Source organism: Python bivittatus, unplaced genomic scaffold, assembly GCF_059951505.1.
Source record: "Python bivittatus isolate LINGU-HERP-01145 unplaced genomic scaffold, Pbiv_v1 ctg000220_np1212, whole genome shotgun sequence".
Taxonomy (NCBI): domain Eukaryota; kingdom Metazoa; phylum Chordata; class Lepidosauria; order Squamata; family Pythonidae; genus Python; species Python bivittatus.
Genome location: NW_028277048.1, coordinates 29,907,198 through 29,929,343, shown reverse-complemented (window position 1 = coordinate 29,929,343; position 22,146 = coordinate 29,907,198). Strand labels below are relative to the sequence as shown.

Here is a 22,146-nt window from a genome sequence, read left to right as displayed (position 1 = left end):
CTTAACCTGGAAATCACCCCAGTCCCTGAGGACATCTCCATTTGACAGACAGTCATGCTCAAGAGATATCAATGCTATCTACCAGTTGAACTGTCTGTGTCCTTCCTGAAGAATCCTGGGTGTTGTAGCTCTGATGGTGAGAACGGAGGAGCGTTCTTAACAGGCGTTCCCTTCACGGGTTCTCAGTGTTACCTGATGGTACAAGTTCACTATTTCAACCCAGTTTAAGTCTGTAGTGTTGGCGTGTGGCTGTAGGGTTTGTTGCAGGAGGTTTTGCCACTCCCAGCTCCACATGTGTATTGCTGAAAGCCGTTCCGTTGCACTGCGTCACCACTGCTCACAGGGCTATTTCCCTGGCGTCTCATTGCCTTGGCACCCACACACCATTTCTCTTGCAGGTTGAGAGACTCTCTTCCCTGCAGGCTTGGACACCAGCCCTCCCTTTGGGGTGGAGGAGAAGGAAAGGCTTAGTTTTTGACAAACATAGAGATGACTTCTGCCCTGGGTTGGACAAAAGAGAGAGGCAGTGGTGAAATCAGGGGCTTTTAGAGAGGGACACTGAGCAGCTTCTGCAGAAAGGGTGGGTGGAGGCAAAGCTCTTTGGGTCTGACAAATCTGGCTCTGAGCCACAGAGATGCGAGTCTTTTGGAACTGAATCTATTGGGTCTTTGAGGCATTTGTTACTACTGAATTTTAAATGGGATGCCAGCTGTGTCTCTCAATATTTAGACAATTAGCCGAAAATATGTCAGTTAGAACAAGGCTCTCTTCAAGTTCTCTGTTTTGAAAATACAGTATTTTACTGTATATATAAGGTTCTGACTATTGCTTTAATGGTAGCAGCTTGATTACATGTATGTTTGTGACAAGAGCTGCTATTTTAAAACAGTAGTCAGAACCTACAAATAATACTGTATTTTCAAAATATCTCGCAGGAAGCAGTCTTTAGAAATAATTGGTTCCAATAGAAGAGAATTTATGTAGCTTGGGGTTGGGTGGTTAAGGAGTTTTCATTGTGTCTTCTGACTGCTGGCTGGTATTCATGGATGCGCTGTGCTAGTCTTCTGCCTGTCTGTCCTACATAGCGCATTCTAGAACTTCAACATGCCTTCCTGTTTCAGGTGGCCGCAAAGGAGCTGCCAGTTGTGGTCACTTGGCTGCAGAGGCCAGGCAGCTAGGCTCTCAGCAGTATCCCCACTGCCACTGAAGATGGAGCAGCTGCCTCGCGAAAGCCATCTGCACCAGCAGTAGGAGGGCGCTCGTTCGCACATGATGAAAACTCCTTAATCTCCCAACACATGGACAGACTCAACCATAGTTTCAACTGGGAAACTGTCAGCATTCTAGACCAAGCTAAATCCAAAAACACTAGAGAATTCCTGGAAGCTTGGCACTCAGACAAATCATCCATCAATAGACACATAGAGATAAACCACATTTACACACCATTCAAAAGAGACAATAAAAAAGCTAAGAAACAAAAGATCAGAACACATCCTCTTCAGCAGCCAACACCTAGATAAGCAAGGACTAACACCAGACAAACAATCAAGCACAAAACAATACCCTAATCAAGGACCTACCAAGGAGAAAACCACACCCCCACCAACACCGCCAGGGCAAGCTACTGTATATAAACAGGCAGCAGACTCCACACTCATTAGCACTGATGATGTTACCTAGCTGGGTAATGAAACGTCTGCAAACAACCATGCTCAGAGAGCACCAAGGACTCCACAAATAACTGGTTACTTAAGGTTGAATGGGAAGCAAAATACTGCAAAAATTTGAGTTTCTCTTTCAGATTCTTTTCTTTACTTTTGTAACATGAGGATTTTACCAATCAACTGTAACAAGTTCTCAGAATGGGAAATTCTGGTTCAATCTATTTCTGTTTTGGCAGATTCTTGTTGTAGTTCCTTTTTAATCATTCTTCTGCACTCTTAGCCACAGACATACACGCATACAACCCAGGTGAACCTTTCCCAAATTTAATATTCACACCATGAAAGACTTCCTCTGTTCTTCTTACCTGAAAGCAGCCTAGTTCCATTTGTGGATACAGTGGGGCAAAAAAGTATTTAGTCAGCCGCCAATTGTGCAAGTTCTCCCACTTAAAAAGATGAGAGAGGCCTGTAATTTTCATCATAGGTATACCTCAACTATGAGAGACAAAATGGGGGAAAAAATCCAGAAAATCACATTGTCTGATTTTTAAAGAATTTATTTGCAAATCATGGTGGAAAATAAGTATTTGGTCACCTACAAACAAGCAAGATGTCTGGCTCTCACAGACCTGTAACTACTTCTTTAAGAGGCTCCTCTGTCCTCCACTCGTTACCTGTAGTAATGGCACCTGTTTGACCTTGTTGTCAGTATAAAAGACCCCTGTCCACAACCTCAAACAGTCACACTCCAAACTCCATTATGGTCAAGACCAAAGAGCTGTCGAAGGACACCAGAAACAAAATTGTAGACCTGCACCAGGCTGGGAAGACTGAATCTGCAATAGACAAGCAGCTTGGTGCGAAGAAATCAACTGTGGGAGCAATAATTAGAAAATGGAAGACATACAAGACCACTGATAATCTCCCTCGATCTGGGGCTCCACGCAAGATCTCACCCCGTGGGGTCAAAATGATCACAAGAACGGTGAGCAAAAATCCCAGAACCACACGGGGGGACCTAGTGAATGACCTGCAGAGAGCTGGGACCAAAGTAACAAAGGCTACCATCAGTAACACACTATGCCGTCAGGGACTCAAATCCTGCAGTGCCAGGCGTGTCCCCCTGCTTAAGCCAGTACATGTCCGGGCCCGTCTGAAGTTTGCTAGAGAGCATTTGGATGATCCAGAAGAGGATTGGGAGAATGTCATATGGTCAGAAGAAACCAAAGTAGAATGTTTTGGTCTAAACTCAACTCATTGTGTTTGGAGGAGAGAGAATGCTGAGTTGCATCCAAAGAACACCATACCTACTGTGAAGCATGGGGGTGGAAACATTATGCTTTGGGGCTGTTTGTCTGCAAAGGTGAAAAACATCAGGACAACTGATCTGTATAAAGGAAAGAATGAATGGGGCCATGTATCGTGAGATTTTGAGTGAACACCTCCTTCCATCAGCAAGGGCATTGAAGATGAAACATGGCTGGGTCTTTCAGCATGACAATGATCCCAAACACACCGCCCGGGCAACGAAGGAGTGGCTTCGTAAGAAGCATTTCAAGGTCCTGGAGTGGCCTAGCCAGTCTCCAGATCTCAACCCCATGGAAAGGAACCCCTTTGGAGGGAGTTGAAAGTCCGTGTTGCCCAGCGACAGCCCCAAAACATCACTGCTCTAGAGGAGATCTGCATGGAGGAATGGGCCAAAATACCAGCAACAGTGTGTGAAAACCTTGTGAAGACTTACAGAAAACGTTTGACCTCTGTCATTGCCAACAAAGGATATATAACAAAGTATTGAGAAGAACTTTTGATATTGACCAAATACTTATTTTCCACCATGATTTGCAAATAAATTTTTTAAAAATCAGACAATGTGATTTTCTGGATTTTTTCCCCCATTTTGTGTCTCATAGTTGAGGTATACCTATGATGAAAATTACAGGCCTCTCTCATCTTTTAAGTGGGAGAACTTGCACAATTGGTGGCTCACTAAATACTTTTTTACCCCACTTTATATTAAAAGGCCCTAGGAACTTGTTGGTGCTCCAAGATCTTCTAGAAGCTAGAAAAGGAAGGCCAGCTCCTTTTTCCTTTCAGGCCCTGTCTTCTCCCTGTAATTTTTCTTGGTTAGGAGAAAATATTGTACAACCTTCTTTGCTCTTGAGATGTTTTCATAGGGGGGGTTGGAATCTTTTGTTGTAGGCAGGGGATTCTGTAAAATTCTGCATAAGGACTGGACTCCTAGTCCTTGCACACCACAAAAAAGCTTGGTGTGTATATGTGAGAGAGATCTTCTGATTACTGCACCAGCACAATTCTGTGATCAACTCTTTATCTGCTACTAATCAGTATATCCCCCTGCTGTAGAAATGGTTTTCAGTACTCTTAAATCTAACAAACATAACAAATCTCTTTTGCTTAAACCTGAACATTTGTTACCTTCCATTCATAACATGAGAAAGCTCTGCGTCTTCCTTGTGTCATGGCTTTTTGGACCATTTTAATGCTGACTGCAATTTCAACAAGTTACTAGCTAGACAAATGGAAGTATTGGCCAGCTTTTTAGGTATGATCAGGAAGGGTGTGTACGTGTCCAACTTTCCTGGAATTTCTAAGGAATCCTAACAGGAACTCTATTCTATCCACCATCCAGCTTTCGTCACGAGATCATGCTCTTCTGCGCCATTTCATTCTCCCTCCACTATTCTTCTTTGGAGCCAATTTGGTTGTTTTTCCTTCTTTGTCAGGATATGGAAATGTCCCTCCAGTGTTTCTCGGCACCCTGTTTTTCCTATTCAAATCTATGCAAATGAATCAGGCAGGGCTGGGGGTGGGCTTTGGCTTTTTCTGCCTGGTGAGAAGTTGGGGGTTTGAGTCCAGCTGCCGCAGGCGATGACTAAACTCTGCACAGAACAAACAGGGTAAAAATAGTCAGAAACTGGAGATGTACCAGATGGTGCCAACTCCTGGGAAGAATGTGGGGAAGGAGTTAGGAGTGTGGCTTCCCTCCCTCCCTGTGAGGCATCTGGGGAATCAAGCATGCTAGAGCATCCTAAGACCCCACCTCTAGCCCCATGTCCCTTTTCACATTTCCCCCCAGTCTGTAGCTGATGGCCGCTCTCCTTGGAGAATTGTGTTTCTAACCCCTACATCAATCCCAGCAAAGCCTTTACAGGAGTTTAGCACATTTTAAAGATTAACAAATTTAATATGTTATAGACTATCAGGGATTACAATCTGCCTCTTTGTCCTTGTCTGTCCCTCAAAAGTATCCACATTCCTCTACTCCCATTCTTCCATGCATCTCGCTCAGACATGCATTCCAGTCCTTTCCTATCCTCCCTTCCTATCATACCCTGTTGTTTCAATCCTGTTGTACAAACTCAGGCTGATTCATAGTAGTAAAGGTAACAACCTACCCCAAGATAGTGCTGTTGAGATGTGAAGGGGCTACAGTGATCTGAGTTTACTACCTTGCTAGCAGTTCTTGGTTTTAATAGTCCCAATATATCTGGAGGACACCAGAAGGCTGATAAACTATTGAATATACAAGGTATGCGTATAGTGGTCATTTCCCTGCTAGTGACTTAAATCATCTTCATAGCATCATTCAGGCATTGTTGGAGTGACATAAATCTTATTGCTGTTATTTTGGCACAACAGTGATTGGATGACTCTAGAAGACACTATAAATTGCTTTGAGGAAAGGACTATGAGGAAAGGACCTACATAAAGAGAGATACATAATATCTCTCATTTTTACTGTTGTTATTCTTTTTTACCATATTGGGGGCAATGTATAGCCATGAGAGGAAAGATTTCTCCTAGCTAATTGCAGTTTGGGGGAGATGGGTAAAATGTTCATTGGGATCACAACGAAAGTGGTGAAATGAGGTTGTTGCCTTCTGTCATCCCAATCCTGGTGGATGATTGTGTTCAGTAGCAGCAGCTGTTTACACTGTAAACATTAAGTATGCTAATAACATTCATGTCATTAATAAATATGTAGTTTGTTTACAAATACCCCAGAAAGCTAAGAAATGTGACGTTCAGTGCAATCTAATATATATTAAAGGCTAAGTCAATCCTATTGATTTCAGTGGGACTTCCTCCTAAATCAGTGTATACAGGATTACTGGCTAAGACTCTAATCCGAATTGTGCTTGGTAATTGCAATGCTTGCTTCCAACTAAGACCTTTCAAAATGTTTAGTTGTAATTAACTCAAGCATTGACTGTAATGCATCCTAGTGAATACACTACACCGGTGCTTTTCAATAGTGACAAATCAATGTCAACATTTAGGTAAGAGTCTTGAGAGTTTGGTGGCTCATGGATGAAAGCTGTTGGCTAAGGAATTTTCTCAGAGACCTAGGAGGACTGGCATTGCTCAGACAGGTCCTAGAATTCCACTCTTGCTGAGCCAGCGACAAGTCTTTCTTCTCTTTTTCTCTTCAGACAGTAATTTTGTCCTGGGCAATGCCCAGGTCCGGGGAGCCTTCCCTGTGGTGTACTGTTCTGACGGCTTCTGCGAACTGACCGGCTTCTCCCGGGCTGAGGTCATGCAACGTTGCTGTGCCTGCAACTTCCTCTATGGGCCTGACACCAGTGAACTGGTGCGTACCCAGATCCGCAAGGCCCTCGATGAGCGCAAGGAATTTAAAGCTGAGCTCATCCTCTACAGGAAAAGTGGTGAGTCTGGTTTCTGAGACCATGATTTGAACTGGCCAAGGAACTGTAAGGGGATAGTTTGTACAAGGGAGTGGAAAATTGAAGTCTAAGTAGATATCATATAAAATGGTTGGGGCTGTGTGTGTGTGTGTGTGTGTGTGCTATGAATATTGCTTGAATATGATTATATATATATATATATATATATATATATATATATATATATATATATTTCTTGCCTGAAAATGCCTGGTGGGTACCTGAGACAAAGTTTGTCTGGCTTTGGCCAAGGAGGCCCAAGGCAGGATAGCAGAAAATTAGCTGGAAAAGAGGAACTTTAGTAATGATGTAGTAAATTTTAGTGGCTTGGGCTGGTTAAGCAAGTTGTATTGCTCTACTTCCCTGTTCTACACAACTTTGAAAACTGTAGAACTCTGGCCATCTTTTCCATCTGGACCCCCTACAGCAGAGATCCTTCTGGAGGTACTCCACATTGGAAGAACAGAGAATGTTACCTTAGATCAACTCGGACGATTTGTCCTTTTATTCAAGCCTAGCATGAACAGGAGCAGCTTTCTAGGACTTTTGCCTGCTCTCTGATTTTTTCAGCTGAAAGTGTGTGGGATTCAGATGCAGCCTCTGCACACCAAACCAGTTCCTGGGGTGAACTGTCAGTCTCCCCTATATAGCCTTGATCTGTGACTCCCACCATTGCCAAGGAGGAAGCAGTTGGAAAGAGGGCTGCTGTTTTTATTTTGCATGCTTAGGGATGCCTGGATTCATATACCTACATGCATGCTGAGATTTGCTCACTCCACTCATCTGACTTCTGCATGAACACTGAAGATGTTTTAAGAGTAGATTGTGAGTGCAATATTGTGGAATAACAATTCTATGCCCAATGAGTAAAGGAGGCCAACAGATAAAAGGAGAAGTTTATTCAGTAACAGTAAGAAGCAGATACCAGCATTGGGGGGGGAGGGGGGGTTCACCATGCTAATAAACATGCATATCACACTGGGTCCATTTATTTATTTATACACACACACATATTTACAGTACTGTGCAAAAGTTTTAGGCAGGTGTGAAAAAATCCTGTAAAGTAAGAATGCTTTCAAAAATATATATTGTAATTGTTTATGTTTATCAATTTACAAAATGCAAAGGGAGCAAACAGAAGAGAAATCCAAATCAAATCAATATTTGGTGTGACTACCCTTTGGCTTCAAAACAGCATCAATTCTTACACCTGCACACTTTGTACATTTGCACAAAGTCAGGGATCTTGTAGGATTAGAGTCAGGTGTATGATTAGCCAATTATACCAAGCAGGTGCTAATGATCATCAATTTCATATGTAGGTTGAAACACAGTCATTAACTGTGACAGAAACAGCTGTGTAGGAGGCTTAAAACTGGGTGAGGAACAGCCAAACTCTGCTACTAAGGTGAGGTTGTGGAAGACAGTTTCATGTCACAGGTCATCCACCATGGCAAGACTGAGCACAGCAACAAGACACAAGGTAGTTAGACTGCATCAGCAAGGTCTCTCCCAGGCAAAAATTTCAAAGCAGACTGGGCTTTCAAGATGTGCTGTTCAAGCTCTTTTGAAGAAGCACAAAGAAATGGGCGACATTGAGGACTGTAGACACAGTGGTCGGCCAAGGAAACTTAATGCAGCAGATGAAAGACACATCATGCTTACTTCCCTTCAACATAGGAAGATGTCCAGCAGTGCCATCGGCACAGAACTGTTGGAAACCGAAGGGACCCAGGTACACCCATCTACTGTCCAGAGAAGTCTGGCCAGAAGTGGTTTTCATGGAAGAATTGTGCCCAAAAAGCCATACCTCCGATGTGGAAACAAGGCTAAGCGACTCAACTATGCATGAAAACATAGGAGCTGGGGTGCAGAAAAATGGCAGCAGGTGCTCTGGACTGATGAATCAAAATTTGAAATGTTTGGTTGTAGCAGGAGGCAGTTTGTTCGCTGAAGGGCTGGAGAGCGGTACAATAATGAGTGTCTGCAGGCAACGGTGAAGCGTGGTGGAGGTTCCTTGCAAGTTTGGGGCTGCATTTCTGCAAATGGAATTGGAGATTTGGTCAGGATCAATGGTGTCCTCAGTGCTGAGAAATACAGGCAGATACTTATCCATCATGCCATACCATCAGGGAGGCGTGTGATTGGCCCCAAATTTATTCTGCAGCAGGACAACGACCCCAAACATACAGCCAATGTCATTAAGAACTATCTTCAGCGTAAAGAAGAACAAGGAGTCCTGGAAGTGATGGTTTGGCCCCCACAGAGCCCTGATCTCAACATCATTGAGTCTGTCTGGGATTACTTGAAGAGACAGAAGGATTTGAGGCAGCCTACATTCGCAGGAGATCTGTGGTTAGTTCTCCAAGATGTTTGGAACAACTGACCTGCTGAGTTTCTTCAAAAAGTCTGTGCAAGTTTACCTAGAAGAATTGATGCTGTTTTGAAGGCAAAGGGTAGTCACACCAAATATTGATTTGATTTGGGTTTTTCTTCTGTTTGCTCACTTTGCATTTTGTAAATTGATAAACATAAACAATTACAATATATATTTTTGAAAGCATTCTTTCTTTACAGCATTTTTTCACACCTGCCTAAAACTTTTGCACAGCACTGTATATATACATACACAGACATATACCTACACATATACACACATACATACACTTTTATTAAAGAAATTTTTAACAGAATAAAAACAATACAAATTTTGAAAAAAAGAGTAAAGTGAATAAAGAAAAGTACTAAATAAGTGAAAAAGGTACAAAGTAAGAAAGAGACAAAAAGAGGGGAAAAAAGAGTTATAAAGAAGCAGCTTCCGATCTTCTTAACAGTTACAAAAGAACATTTCTATTTTACCCTCTCTCTCTAAGGTTACAACATCATTCACAATGGATCCATTTCTCATTGGTTTAAGGAATGCTTTTGCCTTGGAAGGTGAAACTTTACATTTTTTGCACATGCAAAGGCATTTTGTTCCCTACATGATAGTTTAACAAGCTGACTGTTCACTTCCCCATCCTAGAATATCTTGACATGCATACTGATTGATGACCCTAGTTTCCCTGTATGTGACCTATCAGTTTAGAGATCATGGAGAAGGGCCTTTATTTTGTCCTACGGCCGCAGGAGCAGAGATGTTTTTACAAGCAACGCATCAAGCAGGGCCTAGTGAAGTTCCTTGCTGGGAGGGCTCTAGGCATGGAAGCAGAACTTAAGAGGTTAGAAAGCAAGATGCCGTCACGCTTGGGACTCTGGGACTGAAGTAAGCAGGGAGGTGCAGCCAGTTTCTTTTTCTTTTTTTTTAATATTTTTCTTAGAATTTTGCAATACAATAAAAGTATAAAAATTAAAGAAAAAAGGGAGTGAAAAAAGAAAGAAAACATAGAATGATGACTTCCGCCCTTCTTTCTATTGAGTAATTGCCATCTTATTCTTTCCCCTTCCTCTTTGACCTTTTTTAATCCCCAAATCCATAAATCATCCATTCAGTCTTTTCTTCTTTCAACAAAAAGTCCATATAAGGCTTCCAGTCTTTTAAAAAAAGTCTCTATCATTTTTTCCTTGACCAAACTGGTCAGCTTTGCCATTTCCTCAAGCTCTGTCAATTTTATAATCCAATCTTCTACTGTGGGCATTTCATAATTCTTCCATTTTTGTGTGTACAATAATCTTGCCACAATTACCATATATAATATTAATTTCCCATATTTCTTTTCTAGTTCAATGGCCATAAAACCCAATAGAAATGAAACCAGAATTATTTCTAGGAGGTGCAACCAGTTTCAGTGCTGATTGTTTCATTCAATTCCTGCCTCTCCTTCCCACTGAAACAGACTATAATGCAACTAACAATGGAAGTAAAGATAAAAATGCAGTTATGATTAAAGCTCACCACAAGTCAGCTAACAAGGCATTGATAATGTGCAACCCATCATATTAAAAACACATAAGTAAAAGGATGCAGACAGCACCCATTCAGTTAGAGCCCAGCGCAGCACATATCAGCTTGATGGTCCAAAGCCAGGCTGAATAGAATGGTCCTTGCTTGCTAGAAGAAGTGTAGCAAAGCAGGAGGAAAGTTGGCCTCCCCTGGTGGGAACTTTCAGAGCCTGGGAACAGCCCTCTCTTCACTCAGTAAAGCAACATCTTTTACACTGAGCCTTCTGTGAAAAGTTGCTGGCCTTCTTTTCTTTCCTGGCATTTCCTAGGTCTCCAGAAAGAGTCTGGAACAGCAGAAAAGGGTGATGTTGGGGATGGTAGTGGAGAAGATCATTCCCTGACACACACACCCCGAGATCATCAACTCACACGCCTCCTTATCTTTTAGGTGTCCCCTTCTGGTGTCTCTTGGATGTGGTGCCTATCAAGAATGAGAAGGGAGAAGTGGCTCTTTTTCTAGTCTCCCACAAAGACATCACAGAGACCAAAAGCAGAGCATCTGCAGAAAACTGGAAGGAAGGAGGTGAGATAAAGCTAGGGATGGAGATGAGGGGTGGGGCAAAGGAAAAATTTGCAAGCTATGGTAGCTTCTCCAATTAGTGCCCTCCAGATGTCTTGGAATACAACTTCCACATTGACCATTGTCCATGCTGGCTATGGAATGATGGGAGTTGTATTGCCACACACCTGCAAGGCTGGGCTGCTGGATCACAGAGGCTTAAGAATCCTCAAGAGGTTGTGAAATCAGTAAGGAAGCGTCCCCCTTCAATGTTGGACTTACATGATGATGATGATGATGATGATGATGATGATGATGATGATGGCAGCAGTTTCCCCCCCTCTCCCTGGCTACCAAAAATATCCTGTGATTTTTAGTCCATGGCTCTCAAAACGAGAGTTAAGCATGCTGCAAGCAAATGTTCAGTGGTGTAAATACTGTAAGTATAGATGAAGTGGAGGTAAGAGAGCATGCAAATAAAACTGCTTCAGATGCCAAGTAAATACTTGTAGGACCTCATGGTAACACAGCTGAAGACTCAGCCTCCTGGCAAGGATCCCATTCCTTTTCCAATTGTATTACAGAACTCTGACAGATGAAGCTTCATCATCTCAATGCTGATGAAACTGTTGACATGTCATGCATTGTTACCGACACAGGAGATCTGCCAGAAGCAACAGTGGCAAAGCTGTTCTTTGGCATATCACTGTACATTGCTCACCAAACACCATGTGAATTTACTAGTGGAACTTGAGCTTCCGTTAATTAGCTGTTCATGCAGCTAATTCAAACCATTTTCACTTTTCTTCATTTCTTTGTACAACATGAAAAGGATGTGAAAGTGTTATACTTTCTGTTCTCCCTTTTTTTTCCACTGTCATTTCTTTTAGTATTCTGATTGCATCCATTAATACTCATGTAGGATCAGACTTTGCAGAGTTACCCTTTGGTAATGTTGGTATCTCCTGCCCATGATCGTTCTGGTGCAGCAGTGGTTATATGGTAGTAGCTTTAGAAGGGCAAGAGCGGTTCATAATTGATCTGACCCCCACTTCTGGAAAATCCATAGATATCCGTACCTCCAAGGATAGGTATTCTGCATTTCGTATGGTTGAAGGAGCTACTGCACTGGTTAAAAATTCCACAGTAAAACATGGGTGTCCCAAACAAACATAGCACTAATGCAATTTTGCAGTAAGATTTATGGAATACTGTTCAATCCTATTCACCTAGGAGAAACCTTAGATAGAAAAATAAATCCACTCAGTGGATCTTACTTCTGGTTGCTAAGATTCAGTTTGTGCATGGAATCTTTAGGTTTTAGTTAGGAAAGCAAACAGTTATTTTGAATGTGACTATTCTATCAAGCAGTGATTAAGGAAGATGTTACCATGCCCTGTGTTCTATTTTGATCTCTGTTGCAAACAATAACAGAGCTTCTCTGTTTACAGCAGTGTTTTAGGCGCATGGCTCCTGCTTCCTATTCCAGCCCCTATATTGACTGTCAAATTTATGAACAACTGCTATTTCCACCTTACTCCTTTTTAATTAGAACAGGGTGAAAAGGAGTCCAGGGAATGCATAGGGCCACATGGCATTAAAAAAAAAAAAATCCATGATGGATAAAAGCTAGCAAGCAGGAAATCATATGAAAAAAACCCACAGACCTGACTGCAAAGCCCTTTCTCATGCATGTACAAACTTTATGACTGCATATTTTTGGTTGTTGGATGACTACACACAAAAGGAATCATGCAATTAATATCAGGATTATTTTGGCTAGGGGGGGATGCTACAAGAAGTGTCAAAGGCTTGAATCATAGATGCCTTGTGTGCGGTTTGGATATGGCACCTAGAAAACTGTAATACTGTATCAGGCATTGATCACAAGGAGCAGTAGACAGCCTCCTCCTCCTAGGTGTCCTCCAAAAGGGTTGGGCTGCAGCAGGATTGTAGGACATGTTTATGACTGAGGGCCCCCATAGCCTTGGAGAGACTGGTTAAGGGCATAACTTGAAAAGATGGGCAGGCCCAGGCCCAAGAAGTGGGTGAAACTAAGGCAAGAATGACACTGGATGTAACTGAATGTACATGTCAAATCATTTCCATAAAATTTAATTAGTTTTAATACCCCCTGTATTTAATCATTCCAGTTGCATACATACACGGTTGTCTCATGAAATGGAACAGTTCAATAGCAACTTTTGGAGGGGCTATGAGGACTAAACGGTAGACCCTATGCAATCCTGGCTCCTTAAGTTGTGGACCTCTGGATAATGACTTCCATCATTCTGACCAAGAGGTTGGGAAGCCTGTTTTGTATTGTCTGGCAGTGTCCCTCTTGGGTTTGGGACAGTAACTTTCCCAGCTGTTTATCTCCCAGAGGTACAATTTTGAAGTTGGGTCTTTCTGTCCTCAGAACAAAAAGCTCTGACATTGAGTTGTGACTTCTGTCTGGGTCTTCCAGGTAATCTCTTGGTTTGAGCCTCTAAATTGCACCTGTGGTGCACAACTTCGTGGTTTTGTGGTGTGAAAGGAGTGTTCCCTTCCTTCTCCCAGATTTGGAGATGCATGTGCAACACACCATATTATTCTTGTCTTGAGCAATGATGCCACATGGAAGATGAGTTTACAGCCAATTACTTCTGCTAGCCATGAAGACCTGCTCTGCTAGATGAAATTTCTGACAACAATTTGTCTGTGCAAAATTACCATTGTTGCCTGTAAATGATCATCACAAATCAACAAAGAAGAGGGTATTTATGCCAGAGCAGAAAGCAGGCCTAGAGAGGAGGGTGTGCAACAAGAGAACACAGAATTTTTGACACAGAAAGAATTTCAGTTGTACTCAGAATCCAGCAAAATTAAGCAAGGGCTTTTTCTCCAATTATATTTCTGCTGATGTAAGAAAATAATGGCATCTAGTATAGTATTCAAAAGAAAAACAAAACACAAATAGCTGAAGTGGGTCTTCCGGGACCCACATCAGCCATTGTATTCCGGCTGTGAAAGCCTTCGACAATACATTGAAACACAAATACTTACTCTTGGGTGCCAATTCTATCCCAAATTTCCTAGGAGTGAAGCTCATTAAATTTAAGTTTTTCTTCTGAAGTGGCAGCTATAGGACTACATATACCTTAAGTTTCTCGTTATGACCAGTTTCCTAGTCATGTTAATGAATAGGTACATGTTGATAAAATGTACCTATTTGTTTTCACTGTTTCTGGCTACAGGGGAAGGCAGTTAAGGCTTCATCTCTAAAAGATAAGCGTTGAATATATAAAAGGTTCCGTAAAAATAGAAGTCTTCTCCAAGCAAGGATGAAAACATTGCTCCAAAACTCAGGTTTTGAGATATTTTCTCCTATCCGCATACACGTCTGAGAGTTGGTAACTTCTGAAAGAGCACATACAAATCCTCCTTGCTCTAACCTACCAAACGCCATCAAGCATTTGTCCTTTGCTAGGTGGACGGCGACGCTACAGCCGAGCGGGAGCTAAAGGCTTTAATGCCAATCGTCGGAGAAGCCGGGCTGTGCTCTATCACCTCTCAGGACATCTCCAGAAGCAGGGCAAAGGAAAGCGCAAACTCCACAAGGTACGTGGTATGGTCAAGGCCAGGAGGAGGAAAGACCAAAGTGCAGCTTCCAGAAGCTCAGTGGGCAGAAGTGCAGAGACCATACAGGATCCCAGTTTGTTGAGTGAGGGGAAAGAGCTAAATGTTGACTTAGTTACCGCAGGGGACAAGGAATACAAAACATTTTCACACAGCGCTCCAAACCTTTTGTACACAATTCAAAAAATTAAAACAAAATATTCCATTCAATCTCCAAGACTAAGAGATAAAATCAAGATCATACATACTGAAAAGCAGAAATAAAAAGCCACTCAACCTTGGAAAAAAATAATTGGAAATATGTCTCACAAGCACCTTAAAATGAAATGCCTTCACTTATCAGCACAATTACATGAATATGGGGTGACTTGAACAACCCGAGGAAAAGAGCCTCACAGACCTTCAAGGCCACTAAACATGATGTTGCTCTGTCATCTAGATAAGGTGAGGCTTGAAGCAGGGCCTCAGAATTGGTTGATTTCACATGGGAGGAGGCCCTGTCTCAGATCATCAGGATGAGCAAGCCCATTCAAAATCAAAACCAATACCTTGAATTGGGCTCAGAAGCAAATGAGCAATCAATATGCAGGTATGACAGGCATCCTCTAGTTTGCATTGGTCAATATTTAACAGCCTTCCATAACAATGGAAGTTTCCATCTTTCTTCATGGACAGAGCAGCAGAGAATCTGTTTATAACAGGTTCATATGGAAGTCATGAATGATTGTGTCCAGGTCTTTTTTATGAAGAGACGCAAATGACTTAAAACCGGTAGTGGTGAGAGACTAAGAGAGACCATGATGACTATCTAGGAATCTATAAACAGAGATCTAAATCCAAGATCTTTCCTGAGCCACTGGGCTCCAGTTTTGAGATTGCCAATGTGGAGCAGTTCCCGATCGCTTAATTTCTCAAGAGCCCCCCATCAGTCCTGTCAATACAAAATGGCCATGGCCTCCCACAGGTTCAAGTGTTGGCCAAAAAGTTGCTGGAAAATCAGCAATTGTCAATAGTGCTAACTATTTTACCTCCCTAACAATTTGCTCTTGCTATTTATTTACTTTTAGTTTAATTTTAGAGCCACTAAAGTATGTATTTAAAAAAGCAGGAATTCCAACTTTTGGAGTGCTTGGTGCTCTCTGAGCTTGGTTATTTGCAGTCGTTTCATTACCCAACTAGGTAACATCATCAGTGCTAGTTGAGTGTGGGGTTTGCTCCCTGTTTATATACGGTAGTTGCCCTGCCAATGTTGGTGGGGGTGTGGTTTTCTCCTTGATAGTTCCACAATTAGGGTATTGTTTTCTGTTTGATTGTTGGTTTCCAACTTTTATTATGGTGTCCATTTCTCCCTCTCTGTTTTGTCTCTGTTGCTGACCAAGATAATTTGTACAAGAGCTTACAAGCAAACCAAGTGAGCATCTTTAATATGTTCACTCCAAGTCTCCAAGAGGGAAAATGGTCTTATTGGAGAAGTCTTCCATCTCTCTGTAGAGAGCTTCTACACACTTGTCTATCTCCTTTTTTTAAGAACCACAAGCCCTCATTTTACATAATCCTATGATTGTGTAGACATTAATTTCTGTTAACGAAGACCAGCCTAAAGTGATTTTGCCCCTTCTATTCCATATACAGAAGCCAACCAATTGGCAATTGATTCTCACTTCAGTGTTGGCAATGTGTGAGTGTCCTCTATTACATCTTAGGATACAGCAAGGCTAATTTAAGGATGACGGATAGGTCATGCAGCATACACAGCTCTGTCTTCCAAGAGAAGTGTATGGGTACGAATTTTATAAATAACCCTCAAAATCTACTGTCCAAGGCAATTCTTCTCCCTGCCTAATGAAACGGCTGGCCCGTTTTTAAAAGCAAATCAACATTTCTCTATTAAACATGCACTAAATATGGAATAGGTTCATTTAATGCAGAAGTTAAAACATATATTTCCTGGAACAAAAATTGGCAGCATGGAAAAGCACTAAAAGTATCCAAAATCTTAGCCAGCCCTAATTGAATACAGTCGCACTTGGTTTAGTTGTGGCGGCGTGAAGTTATCTGTGCGTGCAACCCAACACAGGGCCCCTTCCCTCCTGAGGCTACGGATGGGTGATAGTCACATTTAACCAGTTGCCCTGCTTAAGCCCATGGTTTTTGATCCAGTAAAGAAGATCTGTACCCAAAGACTGACGTGTATGTTTCTGAGCTTTACTGGATCAGGGCAAAATAATCCTGGAAAATATTTAAGATTTTAAAATTGCCTGGCCCACCCTGGCCCCCTCCCGATATGCAAAGACTGCAACTCCTAGAATTCCCTGGTTAGCATCGCGATGGTACAGCGCTGGGTTGGAGACCTGAGACTGTCACTTTCGGCCAGAGTGGACAAGACATTTTTAAGGGTAAAGGGGGTGGGTGGGGTGTCAAATAGACATTCTTTAACTTACTACCCAAGGACAGGACAAAAAGCTGGCAGATCCAACAGTGGGACTCCAGAGACCCATCAGATGCAAAAGTACCCACTCGCTCTTATCTTCCTCCTTCCCTGCTTGATGGGTTCCTGGGGTTCTCCCCACCACACAACCAATACGTGCGGGGTTGAGGGGCTCTGCTCAGTCCTGGGCCGCCCGCTTTGCCATTGTCGCCAGTGGTCTTCTAGCCTTGCAGTTCTGAGCATTTACCTTCCTTATTGGTTTTTCTCCAGGGTGTCTTTGGTGAGAAGCCCGCCTTGCCTGAATACAAAGTGGCTGCAGCTCGCAAGTCCCCATTCATCCTGCTGCATTACGGTACCTTCAAGGCTGGCTGGGATGGACTGATTCTCCTGGCCACACTGTACGTGGCTGTCACAGTGCCCTATAGTGTCTGCTTCAATGGCACCAAGGATGAAGGGCTTCCAGAGGCTTCTCGTGCACCCCCCAGTGTCTGTGATCTCTCTGTTGAAATCCTTTTTATCTTAGGTATGGGGACAGGTATCAGCACCTGAGAGGGGCTTAATGGCAATATTCATGATTAAGATACAAACAGTCCCACGTTTAGTTCCTGACATTCCCAGATAGAAGGGGATCGGGGAGCAGCTCTGAAGCTCTGGAGAGCTGTTGCTAGTCAGCATAAATAATACCGAGCTTGATGGGCAAGCATTCAGGCCTACTGTAAAGCCCTAAGTGCCTAATTGTTTTTGGAGTGCAGGAACTGTTAGAGAGAAAGTCTATGCTGCCCCCTCATTTCTCCATTTGGGAATTGGTACCTGGGATCAGAGACTGCTTGGTTCTGGTTTTGAAGAGGGCCTGTGGAGATTTGTGATGGCATCTGCCTGAACCTTTGTTTGCTTCCAAAGTCAAAGATTGCTAAGGAACTGGCAACAGCAGCCCCAGAACTAAATTGGGGCATGGACCAGGCCCCTGCTTGACCAGCTCAGAACATTCCATGCTCATAGCTGGCTTTAGGGGATCCTTTTCTGCCCCCCTCCCCGGCCTTCTGATTCACTTCTAGCAAGCTATGCCCTCCCAGCAGGTGATCTCCTTCCACTGGTGAAGGAGTCGTTTGGGGTGAGTTCACACATATGGGAGCTTCACTCAATGGCTTGCAATCAAGTGACAATTTGCATAGTAAGAAAAATGAACGATGGCAGGCACAGCTTGAAAGCATCAGCTGGTGAGAGTATTAAGTAGAGTGGCCTTTCCTACCAGATACCTTTGAACTGTGTCATTCTACAACTTCCACAGTTCCCAGGTGGCATGACAGGGAATTCTAAGATTTATTATCTCAGGATATTGGGGAGACACCAGGTGAGTGCAGGTTTGCATAATGGTTGCAAACTGCCATTCTTTTGTTCTTCTTGTTTGCATTGTTTTCTAGACATTGTGCTGAACTTTCGCACCACGTTTGTCAGCAAATCAGGGCAGGTGGTCTTTGATCCTCATGCTATATTCCTACACTACTTGACCCGCTGGTTTGTGCTGGACCTCTTAGCAGCATTACCCTTCGATCTTCTCTATGCCTTCAAGGTCAATGTGGTGAGTTGGGTTCAGATGCTACATGACAGGATGCATAGGAGGTAGAGACGGGTTGGCTGTTCAAGGCTATTCCATGCAGCCGGAAGTGCGACTTTGTAGACAAAGTTGAAGTTGCAACTTATTTATTTATTTAAAAGATTTGTATGGCCGCCCATCTTAAACAACTTAGTTGATTTTAAAAGCGAGCTCAGGTACCCCTTGGCTAAGGCCCCAGTGAGTTTGCCTTACCTCTTCCCTTTGGCCAGCACTGCATTCTCCCTCTACCCAAGGGGTGTGTGTAGGCAGATCTGTCTTCTCTTTCCCACCCAGTACTTCGGGGCTCACCTGCTCAAGACCGTGAGGCTCCTGCGGTTACTGCGGCTGCTGCCCAACCTGGATCGGTACTCCCAGTACAGCGCTGTGGTGCTCACCCTGCTCATGACTGTCTTCGCTCTTCTGGCTCACTGGGTCGCCTGCGTCTGGTACTTCATCGGCCAGCGGGAGGTTGAGAGCAGCCCCTCCCAGCTGCCCGGGATAGGTGCGTGCCGGGTGCTCCCTTCCTTGGGGTGGGGCTTGGGTGCAGCTCAGGGGGGTTATTTTCTTCTCCCAGATTAGAGTTGGAGCTCCCCAGACCACTGGATGCTGCACCTTGGGAGAAGCTGCACTGTGTAGGGCCAACCAGAAGCAGAGAAGGACATTTGAATGGCTGGAGTCACCTCCATTCAAACGCAGGAATAATCCGCACATTCTCTCTTTTGCTTGGGGGCCATGAGCTCTTCCATAATTACTGTTGTCTAGCAGGCTCTAGGGACTGCATGGCGACAAATTAACAAGTAACTGCTGTGTTGGCTTTGAGATAGGGCTGCCAAATCCTTGGGGGAGTGGGGAGAGAATCTATGCTCAAGGGTAATATCTGTTACAACTTAGAGAAGGTTTTTTTTTTCTTTTAAATCAGAGTCTGGGAGATCTCCAGTCCCTCTGAATTTATGTTTGCTTTAGTGATGGATCTCTTTCCTCCATGCTTTCAAATCATATTCATGGTGCAGCCATCCTCCAATATGGTGCCTTTCAGATATGTTGGATTTCAACTTGTACTAATTCCTAATCTGTGCTACTACCTTTGGGCATGCTGGATGAAATGATGGGAATTGACATCCAACACATCCAGATGGCCCTTCCTTGAGGAATGGGGTTTTAATCCTTCATAAATGCTGCCTCTGGGTCACCATCTCCCATAGAAAAGAGAGAGAGAGACAAAGGTGCTGATGCTGGGAGAATGCCCTGGAGAGAGAATGGGATAAATTTCACGTTGGACGTGGGGCCTCTATAAAAGAGCGTGCCTTGCTCTTCTGGCTTCTGAAACTCCTATCTGACTCCTTTCTCTGGGATCTGTGAGAACAGGAACGGTAAAGGAATCCTGAAACCCTAAATCAACGCTTGAGACTTCACTGTCCAACTTCCATGCGTCTCTGAAAGCAGTTAGGATACTCCTGTTCTCTAACTTGGCTTTAACCACTCCCAGATTTACTGATCTGGGACAATTCTTCCATTCTGCACTTTGATGGAAACACACAATGATTAGCTCTTTTCAGAAGAGCCACTCAGACATGCCGTACGTGGATCAGTGTCTAAGTGGAAGACTTTGCTGATTACATTCATTCCCAGCATTGCGCACAGCCACTTGGCTTGGTCTCTGGCACCCCTCTCTACAGCACAAATGTCTGCAATAGGGAAGCCTTGGAAAATGCATGTGAAGATTTCAATGCAGTCTGGAACCTTGACTACCTTTATGCATGGATTTTCCCCATGCAAACATTCACTTAGATGCCAGTGGGTATGACAGGGTTAAATGTACAATGTCAGGGGACAAATAGTGCTGCTTGGCTGAAGCAAGGGGTCAGGGTGGGAGTGATTTGTGCAAAGAAAGCTTATGACGTGTGTAGTCTATGCCAGGATTTTTCAACCGTCCTGCAGAACCCTAGGGTGCCAGGAGAACCTGATGGGGTTCTGTGAGAGGCAAAGGGTTAAAAAAAAAAAGTTAACTCAAACCAAGTTTCGAATCAGTTTTTTACCAACAAGAGCTTCATCACTTGATCAGGGGTTCCAGGAACTAATTAATCAATTTTTGTGAACTAAGAGGTTCCATGGCTTGAAAAAATTTGAAAACCACTGATCTATAGATTGGCAGGTGATCATGAACTTAGAGAATTTGTGCCCTCAGTGTGTGATTGAAAGGCATTACATTTATAGAAGGATCGGACACATCCACAGAGTATCTCTAAAGCCAGGCAGAAAAACTGTGACATCTAAAAGTTGTTGAGCTCTGATTCCTGTCACTCCCAGGCAGTATGACCAGTGGGAAAAATGCTAGGAATTATGGTTCAACAATGTTTGGATTGCTATAGGTTGTGTATCCCATTTTATTCGTGTTAAAAAAGATTCAGATGGAACCTCATAGGACAAGACGGATCAGATACTTTAGACAAGTAACAGGGGGAGGCAATTGCTTGCATGCCCTGGTTGTCCAAAGCCATCTGTCGGACCAGAAAGTTGGAACTTCTATCTCCTGACCCACAAGGTTTTACTACTTAGGCACTTCTGCAGGACATTGGAGCAGACCAGGCCTGCTGTCTCTGCAGCTGGCATGTTCTTGGGAAAGGAACTCAATCTATAGGGTGAGGGAGTAGCATTCAGGGGAAGCAGCTTAGCTTGGGCTGTTGTTCTAGCTTAGCTTCCTTCTTCCCCATCCTCCCAGGTTGGCTGCAGGAACTGGCTCGACGCCTGGAGACTCCCTATTACCTGGCTCAGAGGAACAGCAGTGGTGAAGAAGAACCTGCCAACCAGACCACTTCTTCCCTGAATGGCACAACTTGGGAACTCTTAGGGGGACCCTCCCTGCGCAGTGCCTACATCACCTCTCTATACTTTGCCCTCAGCAGCCTGACCAGTGTGGGTTTTGGCAACGTATCAGCAAACACTGACTCGGAGAAGATTTTCTCCATCTGCACCATGCTGGTGGGGGGTGAGTTGGGCTCTGTCCCTGGGTGGGATATCAAGGAGGAGATCCAGCAAGACATCCCCAGCATCTTTCCTCCTCCTCCTCCTCCTCCTCCTCTCAGCTTCTAACTCAGGTTCCTGGGCAATCTAGTTCTCATGACAACGGGCCAAGCACCTTCTATTATTGTGAGTTTTATTTTGGTACATCACCAACAACCAGCAAGGTGGTTCTTACGTCCTTAGCCCCCTTCTGATGGTAAGAAAAGAAAACCAGATGGCCGGTCTCTGTTCTTCTCAGATTGTGGAGCAAATTAGTGGTGGAAATTGAAAGCTGCCTGTTTAAATTTAGACTAACTTTAACCGTTAGACAAGGGAAGTCAAAAAAAAATGAGGGGGGGATGGGTGCACAAAGTTCCTATCATTCATATGCTCTGTGGCTAACCTTCAGCAAGGGTACTGAAAGAGAGCAGAGGGCTTCCATAAGCAAGAACACCTCTCAGCATAGGAGAGACCTGGCTTCCTGCCCGTTTGTGGCAATGAAGGTACATCCAGAATTCTGCTCCCTGATTCAGTTTTGCTGCTGCTGCTTCAACCTGGTATTTTCTGGATGTGTGAGGATAGCAGCTCCCCGAATTCTTGGCTGCCATGTTTGTAGACCCAACATAGCTAGAGGTTGCTAGATTGGGAAGGATTAGTCTGAGGCTTAATTGCAGAATTATGGAATTGTGGCT

At 43.5% G+C, this 22,146-nt stretch overlaps 1 protein-coding gene across 1 annotated transcript in view; it reads left to right on the top strand.

The window, feature by feature from the left end:
- The first annotated feature begins 5,512 nt into the window (after positions 1 to 5,512).
- KCNH3 (potassium voltage-gated channel subfamily H member 3) overlaps positions 5,513 to 22,146 on the top strand; it is a 26,790-nt gene continuing 10,156 nt past the window's right edge. The window contains exons 1-9 of the mRNA XM_088138497.1: positions 5,513 to 5,516; positions 6,122 to 6,355; positions 9,462 to 9,594; positions 10,672 to 10,838; positions 14,284 to 14,414; positions 17,131 to 17,383; positions 18,282 to 18,439; positions 18,749 to 18,956; positions 21,174 to 21,440. Coding sequence (XP_087994623.1) covers positions 5,513 to 5,516; positions 6,122 to 6,355; positions 9,462 to 9,594; positions 10,672 to 10,838; positions 14,284 to 14,414; positions 17,131 to 17,383; positions 18,282 to 18,439; positions 18,749 to 18,956; positions 21,174 to 21,440 — 1,555 coding nt within the window. The remainder of the gene's footprint in view (positions 5,517 to 6,121; positions 6,356 to 9,461; positions 9,595 to 10,671; positions 10,839 to 14,283; positions 14,415 to 17,130; positions 17,384 to 18,281; positions 18,440 to 18,748; positions 18,957 to 21,173; positions 21,441 to 22,146) is intronic.